This window comes from Orycteropus afer, unplaced genomic scaffold (assembly GCF_000298275.1).
Source record: "Orycteropus afer afer isolate SDZICR_OR568_19922 unplaced genomic scaffold, OryAfe1.0 scaffold00050, whole genome shotgun sequence".
NCBI classification, from domain to species: domain Eukaryota; kingdom Metazoa; phylum Chordata; class Mammalia; order Tubulidentata; family Orycteropodidae; genus Orycteropus; species Orycteropus afer.
Window position 1 is genome coordinate 10,953,893 of NW_006921637.1, and position 13,701 is coordinate 10,967,593.

The 13,701-nt window shown below is 37.4% G+C and overlaps 1 protein-coding gene across 1 annotated transcript in view; it reads right to left on the bottom strand.

Moving 5' to 3' along the window:
* Positions 1-1,212: 1,212 nt before the first annotated feature.
* The window catches only part of GNPAT (glyceronephosphate O-acyltransferase), a 93,096-nt gene continuing 80,607 nt past the window's right edge, over positions 1,213-13,701 (bottom strand). The window contains exons 12-16 of the mRNA XM_007938487.2: positions 8,912-9,052; positions 4,149-4,245; positions 3,969-4,062; positions 2,685-2,746; positions 1,213-1,256 (exon numbers count right to left, since the gene is read on the bottom strand). Coding sequence (XP_007936678.1) covers positions 1,213-1,256; positions 2,685-2,746; positions 3,969-4,062; positions 4,149-4,245; positions 8,912-9,052 — 438 coding nt within the window. The remainder of the gene's footprint in view (positions 1,257-2,684; positions 2,747-3,968; positions 4,063-4,148; positions 4,246-8,911; positions 9,053-13,701) is intronic.

The following is a 13,701-nucleotide window of genomic DNA, read 5'->3' on the forward strand; positions in this document are numbered from 1 at the left end:
AAATCAGAGGCCAGTACAGGAGGTCCCAGTCTCCCACCTGCCTTCACCTCCTACCCTGCTTCCTCTCAAGGGCAACAGCTGTGCCCCAAGTTTGCCAGCAGGTCAGAAAGTCCTCTGCCAGGAACACTGTTCAACTGACTCCTCAACTCTTGGTCAATCTCAACACACGAGTTTTTCTTGGCTTCCTAAACAAGCAGAGCCACACAGAGATTCCCTCTGTCACTAAGACATGGGCAAGCAAAGGCTCCCCAATCTGAATGTGCAACAGAAGCTGTGTGTCCCATGGGGAACGGATGCACACCAGGGCATTTAGATACAAGGAATTCCAGAGCCACATGTTGAGAAACCACAATTACTTCCCACAGCACCCTGATTCCAACTTAAACTTTTAACATGAGTATATAAGTTCAAGTGCATCTTGTCTCTGCCTTCCTCTTCAATTTCAGTGACAGTCAATGTTATAATCACCCATGATTCTTGTTCCAGTCATGCGTGTCTTCTTTCAGATCTTCCAGGACACTCTGATCACTATTCTCTCTCTGCACAACTTCACCCACTGTCCCTTTCTCCATCTTCAACAGAGTGGATAGTTACTGCTCATTCTAATTCTCAGCTTAAATGTTGTTATTCACCTATCTTACTTCAAACTTCACCTAACATCCCTTTGTTGCATATACTTTCTCTAATTCAGTTTAATTAAGGCCCTTGAGTGGCAACAAATAAAGGAAGCTGGCTAATTTACTACATACATCTATTGTCAAACTTGTACTTATTTGAGCCAACTTTAATTAGAGAAAGCCACAAGAAATTTAAGATAAGCTATTTTCAGCAGTTTTCTTTTAATAGTCACAGCCTTTAGTGTTGATATTATACTTTAATTTGTAAATCAACATAAAAGTTTAATGCATGTAGTAAGTTGAAAAGCGTTAGTGAAACAGGAGTTGGCCTTTGCTTTTCCAAACACGTTTCCAAAAGATGGTTTTATTTTAAAAGACAAGGGAGTTGGATATAAATGCCTGTTTAGCCATTGGGCTGGGGAAGATTACATTGATTGCTTAAACTGATCATCTCTTCCTCTCAGCTGAGTCCACTCTTCTCAAAGTCTTATGAAGGAGAAGATGTGTATTTTCCTTTACTTCCCTGTTTGTTGTAACAGAGTCCTTTGATAATGGTAATTATTGAACCAAATTTTCCATAACTGTTTGGGGATTATTAAAGTTTTGCAGTCACTGATTTTCCTACTGGTATCTTACAACCTAAGATTTAAAAAAAAGAGAGAGAGACAACTTAGAAATTACATTGACTCGATAGTCTTTTATACAATTTTTCCTTAAGCCACTAGCACCTGACATATCTCTATGGGTTGACAAAATACCAGTGCAGACATTATTCCCACTTTGCAAAAGAAGAAATAGTTTCAAAGAAGTAAATGGACTTGTCCAACAACAAACAGCCAGTAAGAGAGTCAGGATTTGAACCCAGACACACTCTCTGAACTTCAAGTCTAGTATATTTATATCCATATGACATTTGCCTCCTGTGATTAAGAAATCAATTCCATCATCCTCACAGAATGAGGTTTTTTTTTTGCTTCTTCTTGTTTTAGTTATATACCTCTTACTAAATCAAAAGTTTCAAAGTTACATAGTTTGAGATTTAGATATAATATAAACAGAAGACTGGAATTTTGAACTATATATTTTCTTCAACAAAATATAGTACCTTCCCTATCTTATGTCAACTACTCTACCCTTCTCTTTAATCATTCCCCTTTGACCATATGCCCCATCCTTGATTTTCCTGATCCCAACAGACATCATTCTGAAGCTCTTCTGTGCCTAATACACAGGGGTGACAAATGTACTAAATTAAGGTTAGGTAGAAAAATACTACTTTGAGAATATCCATTGAATGATACAGGGCTTACTCAATGCAGTAAGCAGATTATTATTATTATCAAATGTTAATACCACCTCCTTTTCAAAAACTGCTCCACCATTCCCACATGACTGTTTGTATCTCTGTGCCAACATCAACACTCTTGATTCTCACTGTATACCATAGAGAAATGACCTGGCCTTTTTGGCCTGGCTATTTCTTTTATTAGCTTGGTAGGATCTGGAGGAGAGTAAGGATTGGAATATTCTTGATTTTGAGTTCAGAATATCTATGTGATGGGAACACTGACCCTAACACTTACCCACAGATGGAGGGGGAGAATGAATCAGAGGACAAAAATCAGAGTCATTCTCTAGACGTTGCACTAAGACTACATATGAAGTGCCTAGGCCTCTGACACAAATGAGTTACATTAAAAATACAATCTTTATGTTTTATAAAAGTAGCTATTTTGTGCTTTAGTTTCCTTGAGAAAATTCTAGACTACCACATTTTTACACTAATAATGTGTGCATTATATGTTGTTTTGCAAACAGCATAACCTCTTTTGCACATTATTCCTATGTGCACTATAGACATTCTAGGCATGAGTGCATGATTTATGTGAGCACATTATATGCAAAAATACAGTCTATAAATAGTTTTTGGTTTATATTGAAACTCTCCATTGGCATTCATCTTGATAAAGTATTTGGAGCCATAATATACTCTTTCATTTTAGGTTATTAATATACACTAATAAACATAATGTGAAAACTCATCATATTTAATTAAAAGGCACTTACCAAGCATTTTTTCTAATTTAGTCATCGCAGGTTCATTCACATTAAGTATACAGTCATTATTTCTAAGAGAAAAAAGAATAACAAGCTTTGTTACTATATAAAACAAGGGTAAAGACAACTTTCATTATTGTATTTTTGTTCCTAGTTATATATACAGTAAGACAAATTTTAACTAGTCTTCCTCAAGGGCAATCTTAAGTAGTTGGTCTTTCATTCTTCTGACCAAATACAATGACTTGGAGAGTTTACCTAGTAAGCTTTGTGAGTCTAGAGTTCATTCACTCAAAAAAGTAAATTATAGATTACTTTGAGAGCAAGTTCTCCTATTGTAGAAGGACACTGTTCTCTGACAGTAAAGAAGAGATGCTTCAAGAAGAAGCCAGATGTGTCAAAGACCAACTGTCTATGTATTCTATGTTTTGCTAATATAACATTTTGTCCTTAAAAACTTTACCTTATACCAAACATAATTTTACACACAAAAAGGCATCCCCCACTTTTTGAAAGTTTGCTTTATGCCACTTCACTTTTAGGAAAGACCTACATTAGTATGGGTTTTAAATAACTGAAAGAAACACAAAAAAGATTTTTACTTTTAAGAAAAAAGGCAAAAAGCAAAACTATCCTTCAGCGTTTGTTCTGTGGTGAGTAGTTAAAGAGGCAGTGCATAAAAAGCAGTGACAGTGGCACTACCAAGCTCCTTTCCCAGGAACTACACTCAGCATCTCAGCATTAAGCCACTATAACTCTGAACTTTGTGGATGAACACTGTATGTTAGTGTTATTTTAAATTTTATGTGTTATTTGGAATGATTTATTAGCTTATGTTTTGGGTCTGGGAACACTCAAATACTTCCCATATAAATTAATGATAATTAATTTTTTAAATTTTAATATATTTAAGCCATTTTGGCTTACAAAAGTTTCACAGGAATGCTCTGCTTTCAGTTAACAGGGGAAACCTGTTGTGTGTGTGTATGTATATGGAGGTACTATTTATGTGTGTGTATATGTACACACACATATATTACACTACCCAAAAAAATACTTTCTTGTAATTGAGCTATAGAATTTCAGTATTAGGTCAAAACCAAAATACTGGCCTTCATTTCATTATCATATAAAATTCATAAGACTTAACTAAATTAAGGGATGAATAAATAAAGTACAATATAATGTTCACTAGATCAACATACACTTCTATGCCTCTCTAGATATTGTGCTCAAATGTTATTAGTTGTTATGGTTCCTTTAGCATCCATCGGAATCTTGTACAGTACTTACACCTTCTTCTTCTCTACCACACCTAGTCTCACAAAAGCTGCTAAGGCATTTTTCTGCACATCAGAAGATAATACATCATAACACTGAGAGGTACCTAAAATAGAGGGGGAGGGAGAGTTAATGGACTACTTTTTGTTCTCAGCTAAGAGAAATTACCACCAAAAATAGTGTGTTACTGACCTTCATCAAGAAGTTCACTTGTAAATTTTCTAACTCCAGCCAAGTACTGCTTCTCAGTGAAGGAGTTCTCTTCTTTCAAGAGGTATTTGCAAATTATCTGATTTTAAAAGGGAGGATGAGAGGAAGAGAAAGAGAAGATGTATAGCCAAATATAGTAAAATAATAACTACACATTGCCCCTCTTAAGAGAATGAAATATCACATTAGAGCAGAATAAAGAACCTTCTAGATTTGAGCAGAGAGAAGTTGAAGGATTTTTAGGAATTCTCTCTTAAGTTTCTATTACTTTTAGAATTAGGGAAAAGAAGTAGTAAATAGCATTGACATGATTAAATTATAATTTCTCACTTTAGTGGGTTGCAAGTTAAATAAATTATTGTCAGCTTAATATAGCTAATGCTTCTTGGGAAGAGAGGTCTCAGACTTTTTTATACACTTAGCTTTTTTTTCTCTAAAAACCCAGAGAGGTGTTAGGCCTTAAAATACTTGATGATCTCTACTGTACAACCATCACTGTCTGTCAGTTTGTCATACTGTGGTGGCTTGCGTGTTGCTGTCATGCTGGAAGTTATGCCACTGGTTTTTCAAATGCCAGCAGGGTCACCCTTGATGGACAGGTTTCAGCAGAGCTTCTAGACTAAAACAAAACTAGGAAGAAGGATGGGTCCGGATCCACATCTGAAAAACTACTGACCACTGAAAAGCTTGTGAACAGCAGGGAAACACTGTCTGATACAAATCCGAAGATGAGCCCCTCATGTTGGAAGGCACTCAAAATATGACTAGAAAAGAGCTGTCTCTTCAAATTAGAGATAACCTTAATGATGTAAGTAAAACTTTTGGGTCCTTTATTTGCTGATGTGACATGCCTCAAAATGAGAAGAAACAGCTGCAAATATTCATTAATAATCAGAATATGGAACATAAGACGCATGAATGTAGGAAAACCGGAAGCTGTCAAAAATGAAATGGAAAGCATAAAGATCAAAATCCTAGGCATTAGTGAGCTGAAATGGACTGTTATTGGCCATTCTGAATCAGACAATCATATGGTCTACTATGCCAGGAATGACAAATTAAAGGGGAATGAAGTTACATTTACCATCAAAAAGAACATTTCAAGATCTATCCTGAAGTACAATGCTGCCAGTGATAGTATAATATCCATAGGTCTACAAGGAAAACCAGTCAATACTGCTATTATTCAAATTTATGCACCAACCACTAAGCCAAAGATGAAGAAACAAGATTTTTACCAACTTCTGGAGTCTGAAAATGACCAAACATCCAATCAAGATGTACTGATAATTACTAATGATTAGAATGTGAAAACTGGAAACAATGAAGCAGCATTGGCAGTTGAAAAATATGGCCTTGGTGATAGAAATGATACTGGAGATTACATAATAGAATTTTGCAAGACCAATGGCTTATTCATTACAAATACCTTTTCTCAACCACATAAATGGTGACACAGGTGGATCACGCCAGATGGAATACACAGATATCAAATCAAGTACATCTGTGGGAAGAGATGCTGCAGAAGATCAATATCATCAGTAAGAACAAGGCCAGTAAGAACAAGGCCAGTAAGAACAGATTGCCAATTTTTTATATGCAAGTTTAACTTGAAGCTGAAGAAAACTGAAACAAAATATGACTAGAAAAGTGCTGCCTCCTCAAGTTAATGATGTGGATGGATAAAAATTTGGGGACCTTTATTTGCTGACGTAACATGACTCAAAATGAGAAGAAACAGTTGCAAACATCCACTAAGAATCAGAGAATCAAAGTATGATCTTGAATATATCACATCTGGATTTAGAGACCATCTGAAGAATAGATTTGATACATTAAACACCAGTGACCCAAGACCACATGAGTTGTGGGGTGATGTCAAGGACATCATACATGAAGAAAGCAAAATGTCATTAAAAAGACAGGAAAGGAAGAAAAGGCCAAAATGGGTATCATAAAAAGACTGAAACTTGCTCTTGAACAGAGAGTAGCTAAAGTGAATGGAAGAAATGATGAAGTAAAAATGTTCAACCAAAGATTTCAAAGAGCAGCTCGAGGGGACAAAGAAAAGTATTATGGTGAAATGTGCAAAGACCTGGAGTTGGAAAACCAAAGGGGAAGAACATGCTCAGCATTTCTCAAGCTCAAACCACTGAAGAAAAATTCAAGCCTCCAGTTGCAATACAGAAGGATTCTATGGGCAAAACATTGAAGATGCAGGAAACATCAAAAGAAGATGGAAGGAATACACAAAGTCACTGCACCAAAAAGAATTGGTCAACATTAACCATTTCAGGCACCAGCCACTCTTTGGAAGGAAGGCTGGGCAATCTACTTCCATAGTGATACTGCCTTGGAAACCCAAGGAGGGGTTGCTATGAGTCGGTCTGACTCGAACATAACAACAACAACCATTATAGCATATGATCAAGAACCAATGGTATTGAAGAAATAAGCCAAGCTGCACTGAAGGAACTGACCAAAAAAAACAAAAAACAAGGCCCCAGGAATTGAAGGAATACCCATTGAGATGTTTCAACAAACAGATGTAGTGCTGGATCCACTCACTCATTTTTGCCAAAAAAAAAGTTGGAAGACAGCTATCTGGCCAATCAATTGGAAGAGATCCATATATATGCTCATTTCAAAGAAAGGTAATCCAACAAGATGTGGAAATTATCAAACAATATCATTAACATCACAGGCAAGTAAAACAATTCAAAAACAACTGCAGTAGTAAATCAACAGTGAACTTACCAGAAATTCAAGCTGGATGCAGAAGAAGGTGTGGAATGAGGAATATCATTGCTGATATCAGATAGATCTTGGCTAAAAGCAAAAAATGTTTTATTGACTATGCAAAGGCATTTGACTGTGTAGATCACAATAAATTATGCATAACATTGCAAAGAACAGGAATTCCAGAACACTTAATTGTGCTCATGAGGAATCTGTACATAGACCAGAACAGAAAAAGGGAATACAGTATGGTCTAAATTCAGAAAAAGGTATGAGTCAGGGTTGAATCCTTTCACCATACTTATTCAATCTGTATGCTAAGCAAATCCAAGAAGCTGAACGCATATGAAGAAGAATGCATATCAGGATTGTAGGAAGACTCACTAACAACCTGCAACATGCAAATAACACAAACCTGCTTGCTGCAAGTGAAGATGTGAAGCACTTACTGCTGAAGATCAAAGAATCCAGGCTTCAGTATGGATTACACCTCAACATAAAGGAAAAAATCCTCACAACTGTATCAATAAGCAACATCATGATAAATAGAGAAAAGACTGAAGTTTTCAAAGATTTCATTTTACTTGGATCCACAATCAACACTTATGGAAGCAGTAGTCAAGAAATTAAATAACATTGCATTGGGCAAATCTGAGGCAAAAGACCTCTCTAAAATATTAAGAGCAAAGATAAGATGTGACTTTGAAGACTAATGTGTGCCTGGATCCAAGCCATGGTATTTTCAACAGTCTCATATGCATGTGAGAACTGGACAATGAATAAAGAAGACTAAAGAAGCATTAATGCATTTTAATTGTGGTGTTGGCGAACAATACTGAATGTTCCATGAACTGCTAGAAGAACAAACAAATTTGTCTTAGAGGAACAAGAGTTGGAATGCTCCTTAGAAGTGAGAATGGCCAGACTTTGTCTCTCATACTTTGGTCATGTCATCAGAAGATGATATCCTGGATATCCTGCTTTGTAAAACAGAGGGTCAGCAAAAAAAAGGGCAAGACCCTCAACGAGATAGACTGACAAAGTGGCTCTGATGATGCGCTTATGTGTGGCAATGACTGTGAGGATGGCACAGGAGCAGACAGTGTTTCATTCTGTGTTGTACATGCAACTGCTATGACTCAAAACTGACTTGATGGCACCCAAGAACAACTATAAAAAGGTGCTAAAAGGTAAGAATGAACATTTATCTACTATACTACTATACTTCATGCAAGGAGCTGACATGGGCCATTTTATTTGACCATAAGCACTACTCTGCAAGGTAACCAGTACTTGTTGCCTCTAACCTGTGCAGATATAACAGAGCTGAGGGCCATGGAATCCTCTCTCTCTTAAGTGTGCACTGGGCTCCTCTTACAGTTTGCAATCAAACTCCCTTTTTCCATCTGAATTTTGGCACAATTCTTTTTGGCCATATGTACTATCCACTATCTCTAATCACTTTTATGAGTGCTGCAACTTTTCAGATGCTTATATTTTACCTTTTTCTTTCCTTTCAATGTTAGCATTTAGCAATAGAAATAAGTGACTTAATGTATCACTCAAATCTTGTAGCAAGGTGTTTCTACAGAGTAGGCACTCAAATCTTGCATTTGAGTGCCTACTCTGTAGAAACACCTTGCTACATGCTATAAACAAAAGATATAAGCTATAGCAGGACAACAATGCGCACACAGTGCGTCTGTGACTATATGGACACTGTGTTCAAAGTGTCATTCAGCTAATACTCATGGGTCTGGGATGGAACAAGCCTCCTCCTCTATGTGGGGTGCAAGGTCTCAACTGAAAGGTGAAATCACTTGGTGTATTAATGAGTATACAGTTCTATATACACAATGAGTTCATAGTTCTATAGTTCTATATGTACAATGAGTTCATAGTTCTATAGTTCTACCACTCACTTGAGGGAAGATACTGGCCCTTTAAACCAAAAAAGTACAGAGTAGGAGGGAAGATGAAGGAGAACAAGCCAAATATTTACACACCTGATAACATTCCACAAAAGGTTTGAAGAGTCCTATCAAAAACTCTAGTACAGTATTTCCTTTCTCTACAACCAAGATGTCTTTCGATGTCACTTGTATGGTCTCACTCTTACAAAGCAGGTAACAGCCTTCTTCAAAGTCCTGGAAGTAGGGGAGGGAAGTCATAACATATCCACTAACTTAGGTGAATGGGTACAGTGCCAATCTCAATACATACAGACATCTGCCCTTGGAATCACTCAATACCAGATATTACACAGCTCTTCCTAGAACTCTTTGGGGTTGTTAGAGAACAGCCAAAGAAACAGCTATTCTAATTACTCAAAATGGTGACCCTCAAACACAGCACACACAAAAATTTTATGAGCCTTAAAAATCACAACCTATGTAATGGATTTTCTTTCATTTTGTACTGTCATACTCCTTACATTTGAATGGGAACTACATATACCAATTCCTAAAAAATATTTAGAAAAATTCATAATTTACATTTTTTAAGATTTTTAAATTATTTTTAAGACTTTCATATTATTTTACGAACTCTCATAAGTACAAGGCAACTCTGCTATAAGCATTAAGAGCTGCAAGGTCAGATTTTAGAGATGAACTCCCCACAAGAGTTTTTAAACCAGGAGAGATTAAAATATAGCTTTGGCTACAAATGTGGCTTTGAGAAGTGCTAGGTAAAACCTGTATTTAATATTTAATGTAAAAATATTAAAGTAACTTTTTAAGTTGATAGGAGCCCTGGTGGTACAGTGGTTAAAGTGCTCAGCTGGGTCTGTGGGGGAAAGATGAGGCAGGCTGGTTCTGTAAAGATTACAGCCTTGGAAACTCTATGGGGCAGTTCACTCTGTCCTACAGGGTCACTTATGAGTTGGAATCGACTGGATGACAGTGGGGGGATTTTAAGTTGATACTGTTTGTTATCGACTGAGGGATCAGAAGGAAAGGATTTTTGAGAAAAAGGAAAATAAGGAAGGGTTTATATTTTTGCTTGTATAGTTATTTATGAAACAGGGAAAGGTTTCTTTTCGTTCTCTAGTCAAGAAGCCTTTTAGCATAGATTTAAACAAGAATATTGTTGTTGTTATGTGCCATCAAGTCACCTCGACTAACAGCAACCCCTCCTTGGGTTTCCAAGGCAGTATCACTACAGAAGTAGATTGCCCAACCTTCCTTCCAAGGAGTGGCTGGTGCCTTCTGGTTAGCAGTCAAGTGCCTTAGGCGCTATGCTACCAGAGCTCCTAAACAAGAATATTAAATACTAGTAAATTTTTCTTAATTTTCTTAATTGCAAACGAAATATACACATTCACACATATATATGTATATACACATACATACATATAAATATAGTAAAGGCATGGCCTTGGAACAATACTAACCTATTCTCCAACTACAGAACAATTACCTTTCAAAGGGTTGGTGTCTTTTCTGTATAAGTTCTTTTCTACCACCCTACAAGAGTTTTCATTGTATCATTGCAAAAGAGGACAAAGAATTATAGAAGAGGTTTCTCCTTCCTCATGTTAACAGAATTAAGATTTCTAAATAATTGTATCCTGACAATACATGGAACTCTTGGAGTTAAATCAACAATGTGATTAGCTCTCTGTGGCCTAGATGAAGAGACTGTCTGAAAAGTACGAAGAGTTGTGGAACAACCCCAAATCCAATCAAGGTGATAGGTTTAATCTTAAGGAGCATAATTTGAATGCAACTGGAATTCAGTAAGCAAAAACTTAAATGAATTGTATCTAGTTTGAAAAAGTCTATGGAAGCCTAGAGTACCAGAGCAGGGTGATGATGACCTTCTAAGTAACACTGAGAGAGCTGTGCAGCCATTAATGCACTGCCATCAAGTCAGATCTGACTCATGACGACCCTTCCTTGGGTTTCTAAGGCAGTATCACTATGAAAGTAGACTGACTGCCCAACCTTCCTGCTCATACTGTGTCTCGTCCAACAAGTGCCTTCCAACTCATGATGTTTTCTTGTATGTTCACAAAGCTTCACAAAGCTTAGGTTTCAAAAAAAAGCTTGCCCAAGTGACATGAACAGACACTTCAGTAAAGAAGATATACTGGTGGCCAACAAACACATGAGGACATGCTCACTATCATTAGCCATTAGAGAGATACAAATCAAAACAACAATGAGGTATCATTTCAACCCAGCAATAATAGCAAAGTTCAACTAGACAGAAAATAGCAAATGGTGGTAAGGCTGCGGAGAGATTGGAACTCTCATACATTGCTGGTAGAACTGGAAAATGGTACAACCATTATGGAAAATGGTATGGTGCTTCCTTAAAAAATTGAATTTGATCAGTAATTCCATTACTAGGAATCAGAAAAAGAATTGCATTTGATCCAGCAATTCCATTACTAGGAATATATCCTAAAGAGGTAAGAGACAGGACACAGACAGACATATGAACACCTATGTTCATCACAGCACAATTCAGTATAGCAAAGAGATGGAAAGAACCTAAATGCCCATCAGCATAACGATGGATAACTAAACTATGGTACCTTCACACAATGGAATGCTATGCAACATTAAAGAATAATGAAGAATACACAAATCATCTCACAACATGGATGAATGTGGAGGACATTATGCTGAGTGAGTTAAGTCAATCACGGAAGGATAAATACTATATGAGCCCATTATTGTAAAAAGTCAAGGAAGGGTTTACTCAGGGAAGGAAATTCACTTTGGTGGTTACCAGGGACGGGAGGGAAGAGGAGGGAAAATTTCAGACTAGTTGGGGGTCATTTGTTGATTTGGGTGAGGGGAGGGATGGTATGGAAAGAGTCTGTGACCAGCATGATGACACTGGGGAAAGGAAGGACACTGAAATGTACACATAAGATATAGACAACAGAGGCAAATACTAGTATGTGCATAATACCACATTACTAACCAAACCAAACTCACTGCCGTCGAGTCGGATCCGACTCATAGCAACCCCTCCTTGGGTTTCCGAGGAGGTATCACTATGAAAATAGATTGCCCAACCTTCCTTCCGAGGAGTGGCTGGTGGGTTTGAACCATCAGCCTTCTGGTTAGCAGTCAAATGCCTTAGGCATTATGCCACCAGAACTCTAATACCAAAAACCAGCCTATAGATAAATGTATAGACAGGTGAGAAAATCAGGTGGGGGTAGGCGAAGAGGAATATACCCTAGACCAAGGATAGATTTGGCTAAAGATAATCTTAAATATGCAGTTGTGCTATAAAATTAGCCACATATGTTACAGAAGCAACAGAAGACAGAGTTGGAGTAACTTCTCAGAGACAACCAAACACCTTCAGAATCACCAGGCCTGCGGACTCGGGCTGATAGCCTTGGAGGACATCATGCTCAATTGGCACAACATAGTCCATAAAAATCTTGTTCTACAACCTGCTTTGGTGAGTAGTGACTGGGGTCTTAAAAGCTTTCAAGTGGCCATCTAAGATACAACTATTAGTCTCCTCTCATCTGAATCAAAGAAGAGTGAAGAAAATCAAAGTCATATGGAAACAATTAGTCCAAGGATAAGATGGACCATGAGGACCTCAGCCTTCATGACCCTGAAACCAGAAGAACTAGACCAATGCCAACTACTTGGAAAGGGATCAAAACTGGAGATCTTGGACAGAGTGGGAGGAATAATGTGAAACAAAATTCAAAAACATAAAAATGACCAGAATTGCTGGTCAGAGAGAGATTGGTGAAACCCCCAAAACTATGGCCCCAGGTTACCCTTTGGGGCTAGAAATGGACTCACTCCTATGGATTGGCTCTCAGTCCAACAGTAGAAAGACCTATATGCAGAACACTTACCCCAGGGTGAGGTACTCAGCTACTCTAGGGAGATGCACCCATTAGAGCAATCAGCCATGAGACACCAGATGGGCAGCATGCACATAAGAGGGAAAGCTGGACAGACAGGAATGCGTAGTTAAGAAGAGCACAGGGAGGGGGTAGTTACAGGGAGAGAAGGGGAGGGGAGGAGAGTTTTTTTTATGGTTGGGATGTAATTGGAGTATGAAATCAAATGGGCATGAATTTTTTAATGTAAAACAAATTTGCTTTGTAAATTTACATCCAAAGCACATTTACAAAAAAAGCTTGCCCAAAGGGAGAGAATTAAGCTCCTGTCAAGATGATCTCTTTGGTATATATGACAAGTTATTTCTTATTATAAACTAATAAACTGACACTTGGTGAGTTTGGTTTACAACCAGTCAGCCTTTGAGACTCAACACAATGTGCTGAGGAAACCAAAATTCTGAGCCTACAAAACTGAATGAAGATGCCACTGAGGCTGGACAGGAATGTATGATGCAATATAGAATTTGAGATGCAACAATAACTCTCTGTATTACTAATGCCATGAGACCAACTTTTCAAACTGCAAGAGGAATTTCATAATTTTGAAAACCCATTTGATATCTACAGCTCATGAGTCTTAACGACCTTGATTTAGACAGGGCAATTATAATGAAGACACAGAGGCTCAGAAAAGTAAAATGATTAACCAGTGTTACATGGCTGATAAGTGGCAAAACCAGAATGAGAGGCTAGGTTTTGTTTTACAGCTTACTACTCTTTCCACGGGAGCTCTGGTGGTGTGTTGGATTGGGTTCTCTAGAGAAACACAAAAACCAGCAAAGTATATATATATATATATATATATATATATATATATTTATAGAGAGAGAAAGAGAGAGAGAGAGAGAGAGATTTATCTTAGATAAATGGCTCACAAACGTGTAGAAGCCGGCAAATTCA